We start from the raw sequence: 23,897 nt of genomic DNA, 5'->3' as shown, positions 1-23,897 counted from the left end.
GAGAAGTGGTGAGGTCAAGTTGGGTTGGGGTCGGCTGCCCCGTAGGGGAAAGGCAAGAAAACGGGAGACTGTGAGTTTTGTTAGAGTATTTCTACTGTGAGGGAGCAGGAGGCAGGTCCTCTCTGGAGGATGAGAGAGCAGTGAGGTTTCAAACACTGGTGAGTGACCGGTGGCACAGAAGAGATGCATGGAGGTCCCGAAGCCAGACCTCACCAGAAACACATCTGCGGTGCAAACAAGTTGGCTTTCTTACTCACCGGGGCATCGAGGGAGATCACTGCCCTAGGACACCTAGCAAGAGAGATTCTGAAAAGTCCTTAGGAGACTGGGGTTTGGTAGGTAGTTCTGCGGAACACTAAGGACGTGGGGCTTTGCTGTGGACCGTGTGTCCGGAAGAGGAGGTAACTCCAGGACGGGATGCCTTAATCAATCTTATCTAAAAGGCAGGAGGCCCAGACAAAGCTCACTCGTATAGGGCAGGACAGAGGGAGTTTCGGTCATTTCTGTGGCTTAGACTATGCTCCCATTTTGTGTGTTCAGACATGATGAGCGCGGCCTCGTTTTCTTCGTCTGTCAGAGGCTGATGTCCACGTTCAAACTGTGTCGATTCATCAGGAGGACGCCGAGGCCTCGAGGTGCGCACGGCCGGGCGTCCCAGGCTGGCGGGTCACCCGCTGCTGCTCTGGGGCACCTCGTGGAAGCGCCCTCTTTCCCGCCCGCCACCAGCCTGCACCGGCGCGGACGGACAAGTCGAGGGAAGCGCCCTGCACCCTGCGTTTGCTGGGCCTTGGTGCTAGCGCCCGGCCGGGCCGCCTCGGCTTCTCCGTCTCTACGGCGGGCCAGGAATGCGGGCCTGCCGAGGCGGTGTGAGCACGAAGGGACCGAAGTCTTCGCGGACATCAGGGCCCGCTACGCTGCCACTGAGCTCCGACATTTCCGCCCACACCGGCCTTCTAGGAACCGGACACCAGGCCAAAAGAGAGCAGTAAGGGTCTGCCCCCGCGCCTGCGGGGAACGTGGCGGCAGCGGCGTCGCCTCCGCCCACCCAGGCGAACGCAACCTGCGCGCATGCGCCCCGCCCCGCCCGCCCGCGCGCAGGACTCTGGGGCGGCCGGGCCACGCCGCGCGCCGATTGGTGGAGCTTCGGGCCCGCCTTCGGGTGATTGACGGCGCCCGGGCCGCCACCGCCCAGCTGCCGCCGCTGCTACCGCTGCTGCCACTGCTGCTGCCGCCGCCGCCGCCGCCGCCGCCGCCGCCGCCCGCGGGCTGCGCGACCGCCGCCGCTGCCGCTGCCGCCGCCCAGCCTCGGCCATGGACCTGTTCGGGGACCTGCCGGAGCCCGAGCGTTCGCCGCGCCCGGCTGTCGGTAAGCGGGTGGCCGCCCGGCCGGCGAGGGGAGGGCGGGCGGCGGCGGCCTGGAGGCCCGCGGCGCCTGAGGCGGGTGGCGGGGCGGAGCGGGGGCGAGCGCGGCCTGCCTGGGGCCCGGGCGGCGGGCCTCCGCCATGTCCGCTGCGCACGGAGGAGGGCGGGCGTGGGAGCGGCGAGCGAGGCGCGGGCCGCCGGCCGCCGCGTCCTTTGTGTGCGGCCAGCACGTGCGGCGGCGGAGGGCGGCCCGGCAGGCCCGCGCGCTCGGCCCGGCCCCGCGCCCTTCCGGCCGGCCCCGCGGAGGTGACTGCGGCCGGGCTGCAGGTTCGGGGCTGCCGGGGGCTTTGTGTTTACCCCCTGCGCCGCAGCCGCCGGCGGCGTCATCGATGGTGTGTCTGAGGCCCAGAGCGGAGGGCTCGTCCTCCGCGCTCCTACGATTTTACTTTTCGCAGTAGTTTTCTCTCGGGTCCGCGGTCCCCCACCCCGAAGGCAGGAGCACCGGCGCAGGTGCGCTCGTCTGCTGCGCGCCCGGCCTGGGCGGTGCGGGAGCTCCACGCACGAGCAGCCTGGGACCAGGCCTTTGTTAGCGCCGTGTGTCCAGTGCGCCGGGCTCGCTGCGGGTGTAACTGTGCGGGACTTCCTGGCACTTCCGCATGCAGGGCGTTCGGCGGCCGCTCCACCGCGGGCCGCAGGTCTAAGCCTATCTCGGTGGCAGACGGCCTGGAAAACTTTAACAACAAGTTCAGATTTCTAGGCTCCCCTCCGTCCACTAGATCGGAAAGCCTCCAAGGTAGGGTCCTGAATGTGTGTTGTTAAATCCCCGGGGGATTTTGACTGGCCAGCTCAGGAGGAGTCTGGGGACCGTGGTTTTGGAAGCCGCCGTTGGAGGGAATAGGAAGGGGAACCAGATCCAGGCTTTGGTTGCAAAGACCTTAAATATGAATGATTATAATTAGAACTGGCAAAAGTTAAGGACTGCGGGAAACGCGGAGTGCCTTGGAGGAGTGATGTTTGTAGTCCATCCGGAAAAAGTGGGGAAGGAGGCGGAGCTGGAATTGGGCCTCTGGCGATGGGTAGACTTGGGATTTGCAGAGATTGTAGGCCAGGGACCCGTGTGTGGGGGCGTTCAATCCTCTGGTTTGCCTGACCGTACCAGTGTGGAGGAGTGGTGAACTTGGGCCCTAGAGATGGTGTGGTCCTGCCCTGCACGGGGCTTGGATTCTGCTTGTCGGGCGTGCAGGGTCCGGCCAGTCTTTATGGGGCCATTATTCCTAGTAATGGCCCTTATTCTTCTCTACTTACCATTCTGATGGTTCGGAAACATCTCAATAACTGTCCTTAGCCATTCACTTTCTGAATTGTTCTAGTTGTGGGTAAAATTGTTCTACTTGTAGATGAAAACTTTGGCTTTGTAAGTGAAGTTTTGTTTTGTTTTGTTTTGTTTTTACCCGTTGATGTAGTATACCTTCTCTCTGAATATGTTTGGGGCAGAGTTTGGATTTGCAGAGGTGCCTGTAAGCCTGTCATTTAAAGAAAAAATTTCCATAACTTTTTACCCGAAATTAACTTGTCTGCTCAGGAAAAGGCACCCTTTATATGATACAAAATTTGACAACTCCTCACTCTTACAAGTTGATACTTGGCAGCTTGCCACCAAACACAGTGAGTGAGGAGGGCATCTCCAACCCTGCCTGAGATGCCGGGGCAGCAGAGCGGCTGCACAATGTTTAAAGCCCTGTTCCCTGCTCACTCCCTGCTGTGGGAAGGGCACTGATGCTGTCACAGGCCCTGCTTGGCTGGGTGTATTTTTTAAAAAGTAGCTTTAAAAACAAAGAAGGCATGCTTTCTGAATTTGTAGATGACAGGAAGCTGGGTGGGATAAGTACTAAAGTGAGTGACAGAGTTGGGATCCAAAGTTCTTTTTATTTTTTTTTTTAAGGTTTTATTTATTTATTTGACAGAGAGAGGCAGCCAGTGAGAGAGGGGACACAAGCAGGGGGAGTGGGAGAGGAAGAAGCAGGCTCCCAGCAGAGCAGGGAGCCCGATGCGGGGCTCGATCCCAGGACTCTTGCATCATGTGCTGAGCCGAAGGCAGATGCTTCACGACTGAGCCACCCAGGCGCCCCGTGATCCAAAGTTATCTTGACAGGCAGTTAGTTAAAACTAACAAAATGAGATCTAACGGGTTAAAAAAAAAATCATTTGAGCAAGAACAGAATCTGATTTCACTATCTTGTGAAAAAACTGATTTAAAAAAATTAATTTAAATGCCATACTTTGTTTCAGAAAATCGGTGATATTGGTTGATAAAATTGAAAATGGAGTAAATGAAAGGAAAATAAGGTTGGTTTCATTAACTGAATGGAAAGATGAGCAAAACTGCACCACCCTGACCCTCACACGTGATGTGCAGGTGCTAATGCCGGGAGCAGTAAAGACCTAGTCATTTTCACAGTCCCAGAGAAGAGTGGTTTTGGACATACAATCAAACTGGTTTCAGATCCACTAACTGCCTTCTACTTTGTGTGTTACCACACCTGTAAAGTAGGATTGCCACCTCCTGTTAGCGCATATGTTAGAGTACTGTATGCTTGGTGCTAGAGTACTGCATGCTCCGTGCTTAGTGCAGGTGCGGCAGGGTCAGTGCTTAGTGGATGCTAGTGCTTAGATGTTAGTATATGAGCTGTTAACCGTAACAGCTATTTAAGAGGAAAAAAAAATACATTCTTAACTGGGTTTTGTGGGTGTCCAAAGGAAGGAACTGCTCAGATCACATTAAGTGTATTTTGTTCTTTGATTTTTTTAAACATTCCGTCTAATGTTCCTGCCTCCAGGCCTCTTAATTTTTATGGTCTGAAGAAAAATGTAGAAGGAACGCATTAAATATTTTCAGATTTTGTGCTAAATGAGTAGTTTTCACACCAGTACTTACAGATTTGATTGCTGAGTGAATCAAGTTTTTGTATGTAGCGAGTTGACCTAAATGAGGAAGTATGCCCATATCAGACAGGAATGAAACTTCTCTGCTCTATCATACTCATAAAAGTGCTACATTGATGTCTTTAAGATCAACAGCTTATACTTGACAATCAGTTTTATAGGGTGGTTCTTTCACTTACTAGGTTGCTACACCACTGTACTTTAAAACTGATGGTCAGCAGTCAGATGTCAGAACTAAGTAAATATTGCATGGTAGGCTATCTTCAAAATACTTTCCAAAAAAACCTCTGGAGATCTAAATATAAAATAAAGTTTAAGATATTAGAAAAAGACACTAATTGTAAAACTTCAAGGGTAAGCAAGAAGACACTCGTAAGAAATTAAAATGGATTTAACTACGTAAAAATACAAATTTCTGCAGGACGAAATACCACAAAGGCAAAAGACAAAATAATTTCGTAGGGGCGCCTGGGTGGCTCAGTAGGTTAAGTGTCTGCCTTCAGCTCAGGTTGTAATCCCAAGGTCCAGGGATGGAGCCCCACGTTGGGCTCCTGCTCAGCGGGGAATCTATTTATCCTTCTCTTTCTCTCAGATAAGTAAGTAAGATCTTTTTTTTGAATCATCTCTAATTTTTTAATAGTTCTGAGGGATGTGAACCCTCTTCTTATTTATTTTATTTTATTTTATTTTATTTTATTTTATTTTATTTTATTTATTTGAGGGGTGCCTGGATGGCTCAGTCACTAAGCATCTGCCTTCGGCCCAGGGCGTGATCCCAGGGTCCTGGGATCAAGCCCCGCCGGGAGCCTGCTTCTTCCTCTTCCACTCCCCCTGCTTGTGTTCCCTCTCTCACTGGCTGTTTCTCTCTCTGTCAAATAAAAAAATAGAATCTTTAAAAAAAAAGATTTTATTTATTTGAGAGAGAGAATTATCAGGGAGGAGGGGCAGAGAGAGAGGGAGAGGCAGACTCCCCGCTGAGCAGGAAGCCCAATGCTGGGACTCGATCCCAGGACCCTGTGATCATGATCTGAGCCGAAGTGGACGCTTCACCGACTGAGCCACAGGTGCCCCTAAATAAATAAAGTCTTTAAAAAAATAATTTTGTACACACTACCAGTGATCCCTAATAAATGAAAGGCTCAAACACATCAGTAAGAAAAAGAGGTAGCCCAAAGGCTGTATCCTCACAGTTGATGGAAGAAGAAACGCAAATGGCCAGTCGGCCGAAACCAGTGCTTAGCTTCCTGAGTCACTGAGGAAAGGAATAGCAAATCACTGATGCACTGTGGTTTCACCAGCAGATTAAAAATTGGTATCCTGGCGGTGAGGATGGAGAGAAACGGAAGTTCTCATAAAGTATGTTGGGGGTAGACATTAGCACCACTTTTTGGAAACAAATTTGGGCATCTGTCAGATTTAAACCACTCCTCCGCTTTGAGCCAGCCGTCCAGCAGATTAAGCAGGGATATATGTCCGTGGTCGTTTACTGTGATATTATTGTCGTGTGAGAAACTGGAATCAGCCCGCATGCCCATCCGTACGGGGACTGGGCGGGCGCGTGGCGGTGCCTCCCACACAGGACAGAACGTGGCTGTGGGAGAGAGCAATTAGACCCAGGTGTGCCGGCCTGGAACATGCCCGGAGGCTTACACGACCGGCGCACATGGAGAGTGTTGTATACAGTACGCTTCTGCCCCTTAAACAGTAGCGCGAGCACACACAAGGGCATCAGCGTAGACTGTGGCACGTGCACACTGATCCGTTTCTTGGGGGGAAAGCGGGTCTTCTTCTAATGCCTCTGCGGTGTTTGGAAAAGGTACACTGCTTTTGTAGTTGAAAAAATTCAGGTATAAAGAACAGTTGAGGCAGAATATTTGATCTATATTGTACACAGCAACTTTAGCTAACATGAATATAATCAACCCGGGAGTATTTTTCTGCGCAGGGTATAGTAGCACCTTCGGTAGACTTAGCTTCAGAGTATGGATAACTCAGAACAGAACAAAACAAACCAAGATGAGATTAACTGTAATGAAAAATGGTCTCCGGTCTTGTTTCATTCTTTATTCAGGTCTTATATTTAGAATTCAGGGGGCCTTCTTCCCAAGTTTTGTCTTCACGCTCTGTCTAAATACTTTGGATTACTATTTATCCGAAGTGGAATGTAAGGTTCTGGCTAATCAGACGTTTCCATTATAGCATCTGTCACTTACAGATTTTTTTTTTTAAGATTTTATTTTTAAGTAATCTCTACACACAACCTGGGGCTCGAACTCACCACCCTGAGATCCAGAGTTGCGTGCTCTGCTGACAGAGCCAGCCAGGCGCCCCACAGGTTTTTATTTTTATTTTTTTTAAGAATCCAAATACAGGCTATTCTAAGTGATCCTTTCAGTGATGCAGAAAGTATTCCAGAGATCAGGAACCTTGGGATTACCTTCGTAGGATTGCCGGAGGGCTCAGGGAGCCGGCGTGTGGCGGCCGTGGGGCACCGCGCAGGAGCTCGGAGGGAAACCAGGGAGCCTGGACTGGACCGGCCGCTCTCACCGGTCTCCCTCAGTTTCACCTGATTGCCTCAGTCTCCTCGTCAGGAAGGAACAGCAGTAATAGTACCCACCTCATAAAACTCGTGTGAGGATTGAGTGCACTGGCCACATGTAGAGAGCACCGAATAGTGCCTGGCAGCGGTGAATGTTCATTATTCTTAAGAGCCGTTCTCAGTTGTGACCAACAAAAAGGAGACGATCTCGTTGTGTTTAATTGACATAGCACTCACAGTATTCCAGAATGAGAAAGAAGGAGGGGGAGGCTCATTCGATTCGGCGCGAGGAGATGGGCCACTGTCTGGGGTGGTGCGCACATTGGGGTACTATTTCAGAGTTGTAGCCAAAGGACAGAGGCCAGGCTGGTGCTAACCTGGAAGCTCTGTGGAGACGAATGCTTGCAAGAACTGAAAATGTACTACCTGGGAAGGAGGACTTCCCCCGTTGGACATTGGCAGTGGAAGGACCCGATTTAGATGGGTAGTTTAATTCGGAAATTAAAATCTGACCTGACCCAAGGGTTGGTTGCTGTTCAGGTCGGCCTCCTCCCTTTAATGTTCTCTCTCCCCAGATGCCCGGCTCTCTGGCCCCACTGAACGTAGTGCGCTTGCTCTGCGTCGCCCCGTACAGTTTTGAGTCTGTGAGGAGAATGGGCATTTGATGGTTAGATCCAGTTGGGTTTGGGTTCCTCTTGGAAGTGCCCTGCTGGAATATTAGGGATTCTTGGAGGAGCTTTATAGAGTGAGTAAATGGTTGTTCTAATACCATTTAATGTGCTCGTGATGCTGCTGTTTGAATACCTCTTATAGAGTGTTTGTGTCACTTGTGAGAAAAATGAAAGTATTTATAGTTACTTAGTCTGTTTGGGAAATCCTGAGGGATAACAGTACAATGGAGTAGACATTTCCCGTTTGAATTAGGGTATAAAGCGGACGAGTTACTTTTTGTTAAATCAGGAATTTATAAGGTATTTAAGGTACTTTTGACCTAAAAACTCCTGAAGAAGTTACTTGCCTTGGAGTTTCTAAATTTTAAATTAGATTTTTGTTTTTATTTTGTTTTTATTATTTATTTGTTTATTTTCTAAGTAGGCGCCACACCCAGCATGGAGCCCAGCATGGGGCTCGAACTCACGACCCTTAGATCGAGACTTGAGCTGAGATCAGGAGTTGAACACTTACCCCACTGAGCCACCCAGGCGCCCCTAAATTTCTGTTTTTAAAAGAGTAGAATTGGGGGTGCCTGGGTGGCTCAGTCGGTTAAGTGTCCGACTCTTGATTTTTCTCAGGTCGTGGTCTCAGGGTCGTGAGATTTGCCTGTGTGGGGCTCCCCGCTCAGCGCTCTCTGCGTGTCCTTCTCCCTCTGTTTCTCCCACTGCTCCTGTGCGCGTGTGCTTTCTCTCTCTCTTTCAAATGAATAAGTAAATAAATGCGGTCTTAAAAAGAAAAAAGTAGAATTGATACCCAGCTCATTTCTACATAGAGGCAAAGGGAAAGGGTCGATGGAGATGAGCCTTTCGGAGCATACAGTTGAACCGGTTTTTAAGTGAGTACATTTCTGTACTTGAACTCTGAGGAACAAGAGGTGGGACAAACTTCATAGGATGGGAATGTGCACATCCACATCTTCAGCCCTTGGTTTCCCCCATTTCCTGTGTACCAGTTCCTATATTTAATAGCTTAAATAGAAATTTTTGGGAAAGCTGGAGAATAAGGAATGGTGGTTAAATTTTAGGTGGAAAGGGATAATTGAGTAAAAAACATTTAAGACCGGTCCTCTTGGTGTGTAAATCTTCAGGTTTTTAGATTTAAAAAACGTCCTTGGCTTTCTCCTGAGGTTATATTGGAGTATCTGAAAATTTTCGTTTTCGTGGTAGGTAGTAATTGAAGTGGGCACTGTGCTGGACTTGCCAAGTTCTCACAGATCTGCTTCCGTCAGCCTCTCACCTTCCCTGTGCTCGTTTGTTTGAGTTCTAGTGGGTGGTCCGTTCAGAATGCTATTAAAATCGGACTTTTTAAGACCATAGGTCTTTGGTCAGACAGAGATCCCTCTGTCTTTGGCATTTTATCTTGAGGGACCAAATAATTGTTTTCTTGTCCTAGAACCAGTATTTTTCTTCCCAGGATTCATTTTTTTTTTTTTTAAAGGTTTTTCAATGTTTGCTGCTCACATAAGGAATGAAATTATCAAGAAAAATATTTGTTTTCCTCAACATACCCAGTGGCCCTTCAGACACATGTTGGGTCATCTTTCATTGCATTTGTGTTGACTATAACTGTTGGAAGCAAATGTCTGTATTTAGCTGTTGAGAAAATAACTTTTTAGAATTTGGTCCAACAAGGAGGAGAAAATTTGAATTTAATAGCAAACATCTCAAAAGGCCTCCCCCTTCGCACGCCTGTCCTGGCCTCTGACCAGATGCTCTTTAAGCAGGTGCTCTGTGTTCTAGGCAAAGAAGCTCAGAAAGGACCTCTGCTTTTTGATGACCTCCCTCCGGCCAGCAGTACTGACTCAGGTACAGTCTTCAGGCTCTCCCAGGTGTGTGTCAACGTGTCATCCTGGGGTTGTAGTTGTCTGAATCTTTCTCCCTTTCCCCCATTTTCAACACACAGATGTTTTAGGTGTTGGACTGTCTTAAGTTTTGAATCCATGGCATCAGGTAAGGCAGAAAAAAATCCACTAGTCGCTAGCCCTGAGGAACTGCGTAAAAATGTTGAGCAGTTTTCTCTGGTTCGTTTGAGTGTTTATTTTACTAGCTGAAATAAGATTTAACTCTTTCAGGCAGATATTTGTTTCCTTTGAATTGAGAGGACCTTGAAATAAAATAGGTTCAAGACATTATTTACCGAAGTATGAGTTGCCACTGGATTGACACGAGAGGTTTTGAATTTATTTCAATGACCTGCATAGGTGTCCTGGTGGGATGGATTCTGAAACTTAAGCCTCACCCAGGTTTTGTGGGCTCACTAAGTGTTCTGCTGTGTTTCAGGGTCAGGGGGACCTTTGCTTTTTGATGATCTCCCACCAGCCAGCAGTGGCGATTCAGGTAAGTGGTAGGGAAAAAATTCAATGTGTTGATGGGAATGATACATACAAAATTTATCGTTATATAAAACTTAATTATTAATAGATTTTAACAGGGTTTAGGATGACATTAAGTATAGCATAAGATTTATTAAAATAAAATAACATAGGCACCATCAGGTGGAAGCAAAAAGATTATATGCTACATCACTTTTTGGTGATTATTTTTTACTTGGGGTTCAACTTCTTGCAAATAACTTTAAGAATTAAGAGTTCATTCATTTACTTTGAACTCTCTTACTAACATTAAAAAAAAAAATCTGAGTCTGCCTCTGCCTGTCTGTTCCTGACAGACTCAAGTATATTCAGCAGAAGTATCTGAATATTTGAAAGTTAAAAAACTTTTAGTATCCCTGAAACTGTAAATACAGATAGTCTTCTCTTTTTTGGCACTAACATTAAAAAGAATTTTTATCTTAAGAAAATGAAATCTGAATGACACTGGTTTAGTGACTGGTACAGACCACGTGCAGGAATTTTCTTGAAATTAAAAACCTTGGTTGAGTATTTTCGGTCAATCCTTACGTGTTCTCAAGAATCTCTTTATTGGTTTGATTTCATTTTCGTCAAGCCTATTAATGTTGGTTCCACTTGTTCCTGTAAATGTGTTTTCCTCTTTACGTCCCAGTTAGGTGGAGGGGAAAGCAGAGCAGATTGCAGTCGGTTGTCACTGTGATGAATGTGTTAGTCCACATGAGCCCCTGAGAGCTTCTCACGTGGAATTCCCCCAGGTTGGGGCAGGGCAGGGGGCACAGGACAGAGGGAGGGGACAGTGGGGGGTGCAGGCTGTCTGCTTTCATTTGCGGTTATCTTCTAGTGTAAGAACCTTCCTTATGTCATCAGGTGGAACACTTGTTGCTTTTCAAGGAGTTTTTTTGTGTTATTAATTCATTACATAAAAATTATCAGGATTGGTCTAGAATGTATGGATTAAATTAGTATAGTTCCTGTATTTAGAGAAAGTTATTACAATCATGTTACACCAGAATTCTCAGGTTTTCAGGCCTATGGACCTATACTGACCTATACAGTTAAGCCTGAAACTTTCCCAATAAAGACAGTATTCTTTTTTTCCCTTAAGATTCTATGTATTTATTTGGGGGAGAGGGAGCATGCAGGAGCAGGGGGAGGGGCAGAGGGAGAAGCAGACTCCGAGCTGAGCAGGGAGCCCGACTTGGGACTCCATCCCAGGACCCTGGGATCATGACCTGAGCCGAAGGCAGACGCTTAACGACTGAGCCACCCAGGCGTCCCAAGATAGTTTTCTTACAATGAAAGTTAATGTGTGCAAAAGGGCTCTTAACAGATTTAATAAAATAAAATTTACCGTACCTATGTCTTAGTTCTTCTTAGCGCAAAAGACAGTCAACTAGTAAGAACTTAGAAGATTTCAGCACCATTATTAACAAGCTTGATTTTTTCGGATATAGAATCTAACCTTGCATCCAATATATTGGATTTCTTGAGAAGACATAGTCACCATTTACAAAAAGCGACTACATTCTAGGCCGTAAAGTAAGTCCCAGTAAAGAACTGATTTCACTTAACAACTGAGCCACCCAGGCGCCCCCAAGAACTGATTTCATATACAGACCACATTCTCTGACTACACTGTGATTCAATCAGGAGTCAACAACAAAACTATAAAAATGTCTCTCTTTTGCAAGTTAAAAGAGAGGAAGATTGTTTTACATACACACTGGGAAAGCTGGAACAAACAGTAAGTGACAGGAGGCTACTGGAGAGACCTCTGGGGAAAGTGTATTGGAAACATCCGTGAAATTTTCTCCGTTAATGTGCCTGATTATGTGGGGCCAGACATGTGGTGTTGTGTTCTGCTGTTGCAGACGTCTATCCTTTTGCAAGTAATTGACTCTTCTTGAGGGCAGGGACATTCTTTTCCCTTTTTCTCAGTGCTCAGAGATGTCTGGCAAACAGTGGTTGAGTAAGGGTTGCCTGCTTTCATGCTGAACTGCAGAGAATACATAGAGCCCTTTATTAGGACAGCAGCGGCCATTTATGGGATATGTCATGAACCAGGCACCGTGCTAAGTGCTTTACATACCTCGTCCCCAACGGTTTTAAAGCCACCTTCCGAGATGACCGTATTCTCCCTGTGTCACAGATGAAGAAACTGAGGCCAGAAGGTTAAGTAGCTTGTCTCGAGGGCACGTCTCCGTGAGTGGCAGAACCGGGACTTGAAACGAGACTTTTCTCCTCTCAGAACGGACTCACACTGCAGGCGCTCTTAGCGTTGGCTTCGAGTGCAGACAGATTCCTCCCTCTGCAAGTGTGAACGGCTGCAGCAGTCCTGTGTTGCCTTTCACGATACCAGCAGTTCCCAAAGCCTGACGTTTACCTCATGTTAAACCCCTTTTGGCACTTCCTCCTTTTTTGACTGGTTTAGGATGTGTCACTTGGCAGATTTTGGAAACTTCCCTGTTTATAAATAAGAGCCCGTGGCTCTGAGATGTCGTGTGTGTGCCGTAGCCCCAGAACAGAGCCCCACGGAGAACCCTCCCTTGCACGTCCTTTCACAGTTGGTCTGAGCAGGACCCGGACCTTGACCTGTGGTCCCCTGCCCTGCTGATTCCCCAGCACGCTGCCCCACCCCTCAAGGTCATAGTTGTGACCCCTGCGCCTGCCTCTCTGCTCGTGCGCCCCGTCGTGTTGTCTCTGGGGGCGGGGGCGGAGCCTGGTCTGCAGGGGATTTTTCTGCCAGTCTACAGTTGTGTCTCCCTGGCTTTTCCTTGTGTCCAGGTCCCCTTGACACTTCGATGTCCCAGACGGTAAAGAGCGAAGGGAAAGGAGCAAAGAGAAAAGCCCCTGAAGAAGAGAAGAATGGCAGTGAAGAGCTTGTGGAAAAGAAAGTTTGTAAAGGTTTTCAGACAGTTTGAAAACAAATGTAGTAGACCTCGTATTTTAAAACAACCCAGAGCAAAATCAAGCTCCGCTTTCTGATTTATGGCGCTTCCTTTTTATGTCTGTGTTTAAGAAGCCAGAAGAGTTCCCTTTTTGCAAACAGATTTCTGAGTTTACTGTTGCCGCCTGTTTACTTCCCCCGTTCATGTATGACCCTACCTTTGGTCAGACACGAAACCTACATTCGTTCCTCATGGGGGAAGAGCCCAGGTGGTTGACCTGCCCTTCTCTAGCGAGCACTTCGCTTACTGAGCACCCGCGTCCTCTCTGACTCCCCGTCTTTGTTCACTGCCTGCTGATGAGCACTTTGAATCCGGTGGTTAGCTTCGTAGGCAGCGTCCCAAGAGAGAGCCTGAGGCCGGAAAAAGCAGTAGGAATTTGTCGTCAGCTTTGTAACTTGTCAGAGTAGGGAAGAAATGCGAGGTATCCGCTAGAGAGAGGTAGCGGTGAGTGTTCACGCACTGTACCAGACCACTTCGTGCCCCAGAGATGCCAGACGAAAGCCCTACAGTGTCCGAAAGTGAGCTGGACCTAACCTAGCCGTTAAATAGCTAGCTGTTAAATAGAAATAGGCTGCTGAGCCTCCGGTGGGCCCTTTCATCCTTGTCTTCTTCCGGTAGAGGAGAAGCAACTGTCTTCCCATTTGTTCAAGGTCTTCACCAGCCTCAGGCATGGAAATCGATATTTTCAGATGTCCAGCGGGGCACCTGAGATAAGTTCTACTTACTGGCATTTCCCTAAACTCAGAATTTGTCTGCCCTCGTTAGTTACTGACAGGACTAGATGCGTACGTGATTCCTTGCCCCGATTCGGGATGACCGCACATTCCTTGCTCTGGTACTTTGACTCAGTGCCTTAGCCAGAGCCGTCCGTACTAACGTGCCGTTGCCTGCTTGAGGCCTCTTCCCTGTTCAGCCTTCGGGAGACTGTCCTTGTCCAGACGGGTCTGATTTGAGTTACAGGCGTGCAGCTGGGAGATAGAGGGCTTGAGGGGTACAGCTTCTTTATGTGCCCAGTTAGGGCATTACTGAGTAAAACAGCCAGAGTTCCCTCTCATTTGCTCTGGGCCTAGGGCTTCTGGAGGGCAGAGCACAGTTTTGTATTGGCTTTTTGTTCTCTTTCCCTTAGCCTCCTCAGCGATCTTCGGTTTGAAGGGCTATGTGGCTGAGCGGAAGGGCGAGCGGGAGGAGATGCAGGACGCCCACGTCATCCTGAACGACATCACGGAGGAGTGTAGGCCCCCATCGTCCCTCATGTGAGTGTCCGTGCTCGGACGAGCCTGGCTGGCACCGAAGTCTCTGTTCTGACTGGAGGGTTGGACCGTGTTCAGTTTGTATTTACTAGAAAGAATCCCTTATCGCTGGGGCTGCTTGGTTCGGGGTCAGTGGTTCTCAGCTGGGGTGATTTTGCACAGTACTGCCCCTCCCTGACATCTTTGGGTGTCACATGCAGGGGTGTGCCACCGGCATCTGGCGGGGGGGGCTCGGGATGCTGCTGAACACCGTGCAGCACACAGGACAGCCCTGCAGCAGTCGTCCACCCCCAGTGTCATTCCTGCCAAAGCTGAGAAACGTTACACGGGAATGGGGGCTCCACATGCTGGGTCTTCGGGGTGTGGTGTCCTTCATCGGTATCTGGAGAGCTTCCAGCAGACAGTAGTCTACACTCTGAGCTAGTAGGTAGAGTGGGAAGGTGCCAATTACAGCCACACATGGAATCAAGCAGAGTTAGTGTTATAGGGCCCAAAGAGAGAACAAGAAGCAGAAATGGCATCAAGGAGAAGAAAAACAGTGAAAATTTTCCTGCAACTGCACCAACTAAAATGAAGCCTATGGATAAGCTCTTAGGCATGGAGGAAAACCATGAGAAGGTAGGCCATGTCCTGCCAAGGTAAATGAACACGCATTGCGTTACATATACGATCGCGTGTCTGCCACGTAATTACATAGTCTGTGTACCACCAAATTTCCATAAGCACGTAACCTGTATGTTACATTCACCAACCGACACCAGCTGGTCAGTAACACACAGTGTGCTGGAGCCGTTGCTGCCAGTGGCTTTTATCCAGTCGAGGAAGTGAGGTCCCTGCAGGGTGCCCGGTCATGTGCGGAAGCGACTGTATGTACACATACGCTCACTGTTGCTAGGCTGCCCTTGCTGACCTGGAGTGTGCTTTGGACTAACTTCTGAAGCGAGGAAAGGGACTTCTGGAGAGCCCCGGGGGGGGGGGGGAGGGGGTGTCTCACTGGAATCACTAAACCGTACTGAGCAAGTACCATGCATAAGAGAACTGTTCAGGGTTAGGAACCAGATGAGGTTTTTTTTTTCCCATGGCTCATGATGTCTCCATTGAAAAGGAACTGGAAACGTGTTTGAAAAAGCAGCTCTGTGCGGTAAATGTCATTTCTCATAGGCATTTGCATTCTTCCTTTTCAAAACAGATCATTAATGGCATTTGTTCCATATATGCACATTTTCTGGCAAAATTTGGAAGGGGAATAGGGATAAGAGTGGTACGAAGGGCCTTGAGAGTTAGATGCTGGATCAGTCTGAAGAACGATTCTGGAATTACCCTCTGCTCTCTTAGATGTTTTTCATTGTCTTAAGTCAGTAACTGTTTTATTGGTATGTTAGCTTATAAAACTAAATCTGATTTAAATAGAAGTTCTAGTCTTCAGTGAAAGATCAGTTAATCTTGATTTTTGAAAAAAAATGTGAGTCAACTTTTTTTTAAATTATTATTTTTAAGTAATCTCTATACCCAGTGTGGGGCTCAACCCACAACCCTGAGATCAAAGAGTCACACACTCTTCCAACTGAGCCAGCCAGGCACCCCCATTTTCATGGCATTTTTAAATTAAAAGTTAAAAACGTGGGGCGCTTGGCTGGCTCAGTTGGTGGAGCGTGCGACTCTTGATCTCAGGGTTGTGAGTTGGAGCCCCATGTTGGGTGTAGAGATTACTTAAATCAGTAAACTTTAAAAAACAATAAAAATGTAAATACCATCAGAGTTATTTCAACATTGAGTTGATGCTATGTCCTTTTTTCTCATTTGTGACAGCGTGGTATCTTACCAGGGGACATCCTCTGTTTTGTTAATGCTCACTGTTTGAGATAAGATTTAGAGGCCTTGGGGTGCCTGGGTGGCTCAGTCGGTTAAGTGTCTTGCCTTTAGTTCAGGTCTTGATCTTGGGGTCCTGGGATTGAGCCAATGTCGGGTTCCCTGCTTAGCAGAGAGCCTGCTTCCCCCTCTGGCGCCCCCCCCATGCACATTCATGCGCATTCTCTTGTAAAAGAAAAAAAAAAGATCTAGAGGTCTTAGTGGAGAGGAGCAATCTTTGTGAAAATCCCTCTAACCATCAATTCATTCTTCCAGTACCCGGGTTTCATATTTCGCTGTTTTTGATGGACACGGAGGAATTCGAGCCTCAAAATTTGCTGCCCAGAATTTGCATCAGAACTTAATCAGGAAATTTCCTAAAGGTGGGACTGAACTAAATCAGTTTGTGTCCATCTTGGTGCTTGTTGTTCGTGTAAGTCAGGAGGATGTGACGGGTTGGAAAGAGCCCTTAGTAGCTCTGAAAGTGGGGCTGAGGGGGGGCGGGCTCTTGGGGTGAGCAGGTGGTGCCGTGTAGGGTGCTGGCATAGGACGTCGTGTCTGCGTGATGGCACCTGGTGTGGAATGTTTGCGTATGCGTGTGTGTCTTGCCTTCACGCTTGGGAGACTATAGACCAAACTCAGATGACCCTGCCTTACAGGTGAGGAAGTGGCGATGTTCTTGGTCACAGTACAAAAACAAAATGGCAGCAAAAGGAGAATTTCCTTTCCTAAGAGTTTGTTGTCTTGTTCTTCTGTAATAGGAGATGTCATCAGTGTAGAGAAAACCGTGAAGAGATGCCTTTTGGACACTTTTAAGCACACTGATGAAGAGTTCCTTAAACAAGCTTCAAGCCAGTAAGTGCGGCCACATAAAGACGTGTGAGCGGCGTGTATGTGTTCTAGGTCTCCTGATAGTCGAGTATCCGTGCTCGCTGTCTGAAGAGTACGTACCACTGAGTAGTAAGCTCTCGTAACTAAATCTGAAACAGTAAAAAAGAGGTTTTTTCCATGTTCAAGTGTAAAAGACACTGAGCAGTCAGCTCTGGAAGTTGCTAGCACGTTGGTGGTGACCATACCTCTGACGTGTTTCCCTGCAGGAAGCCTGCCTGGAAAGATGGCTCCACTGCCACGTGTGTTCTGGCCGTAGACAACATTCTCTATATCGCCAACCTCGGAGATAGTCGGGTATGTGGCTAGTCGGGTATCCTGCTCCGTGGGCGGCCCCTTGGCCGGCGCGTGGGGAGCAGGACAGCCGTGCTGGCTCGGCTGCAGTCTGTCTCGTGGGGCTGCAGCCGGGGCCTTCTCAGAGGCCACGGTCTGGGTGGGGGACCAGCAGCCACGCTTGAGGCGGTCTGTTCTTTGGCACACTTACACCCTGTGAAGTGTGTGTGCGCTCTGGTTTGATGGTGCTGTAGGCCGTCAGTGTGCAGTCGCTTAGATACTTCTCAGCTGCGTTTCTCTGACCTCAGACAGTAATACATGTAAAGCATTAACCCTTGCCTCCCAAAATCATCGTGATTTCAGAAAAAGTCAAAAGTAGTTGGAGGAGTGCTAGTTGATATGCCATTCTCCAGAGCCCAGGTCACATGGCCAACGGAAGAAAACCCAGTTATTTCCCACTAGTGACGCCCATATTCCAGCCCCAGTTGTGGGGAGTGACTTGAAGCTGGGGGGCGGCACCCTCCAGCCGGGCTCCCCGCCGCTCACCCCCCCTCAGAACCTGATGGTCCTTTCCTTTCCTCTTGCAGCAAGCCTTGCACTCTGTCAGCAGTCACGGCGGTGAGGCGACCCTTCCCACTGTGAGGTGGCGTCTGCTGACCTGCTGCCCCACCCCCATCACTTTACAGAGGGACTTCTAAATAGATGCCAGGCACGGGGGGTCCAGCAGTGAACATCACAGGCAGTCCCTGCGCGAGTGGGTCTTATATTCTGGGGATTTTCTAGTAGACGGTCCCAGGTGCACATGTGTTTAGGCTTAATAACAAATGACATGTAAAATCAGCGGGAGAAAAAAAAAGGCTTTGGAGTCAGATCCACATTTGCATCCTGGCTCTGCTCTGTGACTGTAGGCATGATACTCATTCTCCAGGCCCTGTCTTCCTCCTCTGTAAGACTGAGGTTTTCCCAGAAGTTACCGTGTGGCAGACATGGCGGTGGAGTGCCTGGGGGCACCCCCCCCCATCTCTGCCTCCTGTAGACTCACGGAATACGCCACCTGGAAGGGCTTTGGTCCTTGGCAGGTGCCTCCCTTCTGTGTCCCAGGCGAGAAGACAGCAACCTGAGGAGGGGGTGGAGGGGCGCGGGGCTCAGCCAGCGGTGCTGGCCCCAGACTTGAGACGCAGAGCAGGGCTTCTCCCCTCACTGCTGGGACACTCCTTTGCTGCTTGATCCTCTGAACTCATATTTGTCAGCAGGAGGTGGAATCTGAAACTCCATTGTTAAGCTTTGTCTTCACCTGGTAATTTTGAGTTTCCTGACTGTCGTAATCTCCACGTTCCCAGGCAATCCTGTGTCGTTTTAATGAGGAGAGTCAAAAGCATGCAGCCTTAAGCCTCAGCAAGGAGCATAATCCCACACAGTACGAAGAGCGAATGAGAATACAGAAGGCTGGAGGGAACGTCAGGTGACAGGGACTGGCGGGCGCTCCCGGGGAGGAGGGCGGGGGACCTCCGAGGGTAGAACCTTCCATGTGATGCGGTCTGCAGTGAGGCGAGACTGTCCGAGGTCTAACCTGGGGAAGCAGGTGAATGGATGTTGTAGGATTTCACATTATGTCCAGGTGGTGCTGAGTAACTGGAAAGAGGGTACTGGAAACATGGCTCCCTGCATTCGCAGAAGAGGAAGCCTGACTAAAATTCAAGTTCTCCGTCTGCAACATTTTCTCTGTGCCTCTGAACTTTCTTAAATACTATTTATTTGTCACAACTGAATAAGCTACAGTTTTAGGCAAATTCTCCAGAGAGAAAATCTGAAGTGGTAAAGACAGTGGGTCTTTGTAGCATGTGCTCAGTGTCTCTAGGCTTCCTGGCACAGAGGGCCCTGCCTGGCTGGCTCTGTCTGTGGCCCCGTTTCACCTCCGGACGTCTCTGATGACCACATGCCTGCCCTGGCTTAGATCTGCCGTGTCTCTAAGGTAGCTGATGGAGGCTAATGTCTCCTCTGTACCGCAGGACAATTCCACTTAAAGGACATGGCGCTAGAAGTTTGGCCAGAGCGTCTTCTGGTTCATTTTACAGTTTGACCATTAGGATATTGTGTTCTGTTGGGGCGAGAGAGCAGTAAGGTATCCATGTAAGACTGTAGTTGCTTGTCCTTGGAAGGGCAGTTTCTCCCCCGTTGTTCATTGTGGCTGCTCTAGCCAGGTTCTGGCCGGTGGTGGTGGGGGCTCTCTGGGGAGCAGTCAGAGCTCTTCGAGTTTGTTCAAAAGTTTCTTAGAACTTCAAAATGCTGCTTTCGCCTGAACTCCGTGAAGATACTCTGACATTGACAGTCCTAGGGCTGACAGTTACTTTGTTTCCCAGTCTGCACGTAATTAAGACCAGGGTTTGGGTGCCTTAGAGACGCGATTGGACGGTGTGGCTTAGGATTGTCCCCTCGCGGTGGAAAGGGGCAGGAGGCTCCGAGCAGCACGGCTGGCCTGCTGGGCCTTTTCCTCCACACCCTCCCACTTGCATTATTAAAAGATTCATTTGAAAGTTTTTTCAGAAAAAAATTTTAAAGAGTAAAACATTTCAACATCAACCACCTAGATTCAGTAGTTAACATTTTGCCCTATTTGCTTTGTGTGCGTATGTGAGGCTGGCCAGTGTGAAGGTTGGTCACAGACACAACCCCTCAGGAAAGGAGGACTCCGGTGGTAGGGTTTCCTCCCGCCTGGTCTAGATCCCTGTTCTCTCGTGGGTTGTCGAAGTTGCTTGTGTGCCCTTCCTCTCTGCCGAAAGCCGGGCCTGAAGGACTCAGGCCAAGTGCAGTCAGCTTGTCCGTGGTGCCCTGAAGTACATAGGTGATTGGCTTCTGCTGAGTCCGAGGTTCCGTGGGCTCCCCCTCTCCCCTGTGCCTCCGGCAGGGCGGGACTCGGCCCGGGAAACGGGAATGCAAGCAGCAGCTTCTGCGGTGTGGCTCGGGAGTTGTTCCGTGCTTCCTCTGTGGGCTTGCGGCATGAACCCAGTCTTGTTGAAACAAGCCAGCTTCGTGACTTGGGTGGGGGGGGTCCACACCCAGTACTTCGTCACTTGGTCACTTGGTGCTGCTTCCTGAGAGGCGGCCCACCCTTCGGGCTTCGGGTCGGCGCCTGTGTCCTCTGACCCCTGTTGCTGTTCATTGCAGTGATCATACGTTGAGAAGAGTGGCCGGCAGGTCTGCTGGTGACTCAGCTGTGCCCCCTCGGAGGGTGCCTTTGTGGCCGTAGTGAAGTGCCGGCGGCCAGGCCGGATCCTGACCCCAGCGCGGTGGCCCAGGCCCATGAGGCGTTTCCTGCCGCACGCGTCCGCCTAGCCTCTCCAGAGCGCTCATTCGTTGGGAGACCTCTGCAGATCTCCGACAGCGTTGGGGTTTGCTGAGCACTCACGTGCCTTGTTGTGTGCCTTCTCTGGTTGCACACGTGAGGGTCTGGGGGCCTGGGAGCTCGCAGCTGCCCGAGGTTGCGTAGTTCGTTGACCCGCCAGAATTGTCCGTGGGGGCACCAAGCCGGGGCTCTTTCCCTGCTCATAGAACATGCGTCCTGTTTAGAGGTCACCTCCCCATCTCTGGCTGCCTCATTTAAAAAGAGAACGGGTGAAAGTTGAATGTGCAGAATGCTACAGTTAATCCAGTTTAAAGTAGATCTTGTCTGTAGGCCACGTAAAGAAAACCTGCTTCAGAATCTGGGACTAGTCACTTTCAGCTGTTTTCCAAGTCTGGTTAGGTGCAAATACAAAATATCCTTCTCTTCCAGCTGTTCTTAATCCTGGCCGCCTGCTCAGTCACCTGAAGGGGCATCAGTATCAAAACAAAACAAAAACAAAGCCGGGTCCCCGCCCAGGCCTGTCAGGTCCAGCTCGGCCGCAGGCAGATGGGCAGGTTGGGCCGTGGGCCGCGTCAGGGTGCGGCTGGGCTCAGGCACCGAGGAGAGCGGGGATGTTCCTGATCTCCCTGATCTAGAGCGTGCAGGTCCCGCACAAAGTATGCAGGCGTCTCTGTATGGAGGCCGAGAGACGGCCATGCTGGTTAATAATGCAGATGGCACAGGCCCCATCCTTCACTCTGCTGGGCAGGTCCACTGTCGGTACTGTGAACCCGTGATCTGTCAGATGGAGTCTCTGTGTTTCCCTCATTTTAGGGACGGCCGTGTCTTGGGTGTGCTGGAGGTGTCCCGCTCCATCGGGGACGGGCAGTACAAGCGCTGCGGGGTCACCTCCGTGCCGGATATCAGGCGCTGCCAGCTGACCCCCAACGACAGGTAACGGCACCATAGCAAAGGCATGGGGGTGCGCACACAGGGGCTCGTGTCTCTTCCCGACCTGTAGTTTTGATCCCAAACCTGGAGTGGGCGGGGGTGGCCCTGTCGGGGGCACTGCCGGGCCTGGAGGTGCAGGGATGGGCTGACTGGTTTCTGCTCTTGTGGGCTCCCCAGTCAGCTAGGTGAGCGTACATGTTGAGTGGGTGATTCCGGCACCGTGTGTCGGGGGGCATGGGGTGCTCTGGGAGACTTGGGCCACATCCCTGTTGGAGAAAGGAGAAGGGCTCTCCAGCAGAGGGAAGACACACACAGCCATTACAGTAGGGGAGTAGGACACCCGGCCCCGCAGATGCCAGTGATGGAGGAATGGCAGCAGGTGCTCTGGGGCCGGGTTATGAAGGGTCCCGAGTCCTGCGCTGAGGAGTTTGAAGTTTAGCGCATGCTTGCTAGAGAACCAGGAGCGGTACTGAAGCGGAGCTGGGCTAAGTGGGGAAGAAGGTGGCCATGCCCAGCTGCTCGCTGAGAGGGCGCCCTGCCCGGCCACAGCCAGGGGAAGCCCTCCGTGAGGAGTTGTCAAGGGTTGGGGTAGGCAGGGCCAGGAGGCTCATGAGGGGCCCCTGCTAGCCCTGCTCCCTGTGCTGTGCGAGGGAGCCTCCCGTGGCCCTGCCTGCTCAGCCTCTCCCCGGTCTCCACTCCTGCCTCTGCCTGCACGGCTGCTGTGATCTTACCGACCTTGGGGTCTTGTCCTGGGACGCTTCCCCCAGCCCCTCTGGTTCTCTGAACTGTGCCCCGGGCCCCTGTTGTGTGCACTGTGCTAGCGCCCCTGCTCTGGGTGGTAGTCGTGCGTTTGTGGGACAGGTCGCTCGGGTCTGTCACCAAACTGGAGGGGGCAGGCACCCGCCTGGCCTCGTGCCTGCTGGGTTCCAGCCACACCGTGTGATCAGTGAGTGTTCGGTGAGCAAAGAATGATGATTCTGCCTCAGTGCTGTGGGGAAGCTCGGGTCATTCCTCCGTCGTTCGGGAGCTCTGGTAGGAGTCCAGAGGAGGGGCTTTGAAAGGGAGCTAATCCCGTGTCAGACGGCGGAGGCAGCTGGCTGTGCCGCCTGCGCCCCGGACTCTCACAGCGCGCTCATGAGGGCTGTGAGCGCCCGAGGCCCTTCCATGTAGGCCTGCGCTGTCATGTGGTGGTAGAAATTCAGTGTGTATTTGCCGTAACACCTGATGTTTTCATCCCATGATTTTTCTCGAGTTGATCTAAGAAAGTGCAGCACCTGGTACTTGGGTTCATCCGTAATTGTATTCTTGGTGAACAGAAGAGTAGTCCCAATTTTGATGGATAATATCATAGCTGTAAATTTTTTTAAGTAGGCTCCACGCCTAGCATGGAGCCCAACACGGGGCTTGAACGCCGGACGCTGAGATCATGACCTGAGCTGACTGAAATCGAGTCGGACGCTCAACTGACTGAGCCCCCCGGGTGCCTGTTTTGTTTTTTTTTCCCCGTAACTGTAAATATTTTTAAGTAGTTTCAACCTCTGCATCATAAAAGTTAAATTGTTTTTTTTTAAATTCTTGGCTGGGGCACCAGCTTGATTGTGGCTGAGGTCGTGATCTCAGGGTCGTGGGATTGAGCCCCACATCGGGCTCTGCGCTCAGTGTGGTCTGCTTGAGATTCTCTCCCCGTCCCCCTCCTGGCCCCCTCGCATGTGTGCGCGCTCTCACTCTCAAAAAAAATGTCTTAGCCTTTGAGTAGCTGGACAAGTATTCTTTTACCTCCGTCGTCAGGCTGTCGTGTGCAGTTTGCTGCCACAGCCCATTTATCCTTCTTGTCCATGTTGTAGGTTCATTCTGCTGGCTTGCGACGGCCTCTTCAAGGTCTTCACACCAGAAGAAGCCGTGAATTTCATCCTGTCCTGCCTGGAGGTAAGAGAGCTTGGCAGCGAGGACCAGCCGTGGGAGCTACGCTTGTGGTGTGTCCCCTGGGGCACTTGGCCACTGTGAACTCCACCGCGGGACTCCACTGCCTGCCTGCTGGCGGCTAGAGAGCAGCACCTCCTCGTGGAGATGGCTTCTCGAAGGGGGGCAGGGATCCCCCGCTCACTGGTGCCCCTCTCCTGCCTTCTAGGACGAGAAGATCCAGAGCCGGGAAGGGAAGCCCGCCATGGACGCCCGCTACGAAGCCGCCTGCAACAGGCTGGCCAGCAAGGCGGTGCAGCGGGGCTCGGCCGACAACGTCACCGTGATGGTGGTGCGGATAGGGTCCCCGTGAGGCTGGCGGGCCGGAAGCGCGGCATGGCATCGACGTCACAGGTTCATCGTGTGTGTGCACATTCTGTGTGTTTCGTGTACTCCTGTGGGACTCCCATGGTTGTAAATAAAGGTTTCTTTTTTTTTTCCCTAGTGTTTTATTAATTTGAGCAATTCTTGACCCTTCAAGGGTTGTCTTTTTGGCTGTGCTCTGGCTCTTTCTGTACTAAACCATCATTGGCCTCTTGGATTGGCCCAT

The 23,897-nt window shown here is 50.4% G+C and overlaps 1 protein-coding gene across 3 annotated transcripts; it reads left to right on the top strand.

Moving 5' to 3' along the window:
• Positions 1–1,198: 1,198 nt before the first annotated feature.
• Positions 1,199–23,787, top strand: ILKAP (ILK associated serine/threonine phosphatase). Of its 3 annotated transcripts, none has more exons than XM_045793989.2 (12): positions 1,199–1,366; positions 9,298–9,363; positions 9,838–9,894; positions 12,693–12,812; positions 13,983–14,109; positions 16,231–16,337; positions 16,716–16,809; positions 17,052–17,139; positions 18,456–18,577; positions 21,272–21,391; positions 23,233–23,314; positions 23,517–23,787. In XM_045793989.2, exons 1-12 carry the CDS (start codon positions 1,312–1,314, stop codon positions 23,658–23,660), a joined length of 1,182 nt encoding a protein of 393 aa, XP_045649945.1. In that variant the 5' UTR covers positions 1,199–1,311; the 3' UTR covers positions 23,661–23,787. The 3 variants fall into 3 exon arrangements, with proteins under 3 accessions (XP_045649945.1, XP_045649947.1, XP_045649946.1); XM_045793991.2 differs by having other exon boundaries at positions 1,278–1,366; positions 9,298–9,386; XM_045793990.2 differs by lacking the exons at positions 1,199–1,366; positions 9,298–9,363 and adding an exon at positions 9,413–9,507.
• The last annotated feature ends 110 nt before the right edge of the window (positions 23,788–23,897 follow it).

The sequence above is a fragment of the Ursus americanus genome, chromosome 1, assembly GCF_024610735.1.
Source record: "Ursus americanus isolate L20-20 chromosome 1, mUrsAme1.1.p, whole genome shotgun sequence".
NCBI lineage: Eukaryota > Metazoa > Chordata > Mammalia > Carnivora > Ursidae > Ursus > Ursus americanus.
The sequence above is the reverse complement of the archived record's forward strand: the minus strand, read 5'-3'. Positions and strand labels throughout refer to the sequence as shown.

Bases quoted from the DNA above. Each gene is read 5' to 3' on its own strand.
- ILKAP (XM_045793989.2), top strand. From the start codon at position 1,312: ATGGACCTGTTCGGGGACCTGCCGGAGCCCGAGCGTTCGCCGCGCCCG. The intron at 1,367-9,297 runs GTAAGCGGGTGG...TCTGTGTTCTAG, and splicing joins TTCGCCGCGCCCGGCTGTCG to GCAAAGAAGCTCAGAAAGGA. The intron at 23,315-23,516 runs GTAAGAGAGCTT...CCTGCCTTCTAG, and splicing joins TCATCCTGTCCTGCCTGGAG to GACGAGAAGATCCAGAGCCG.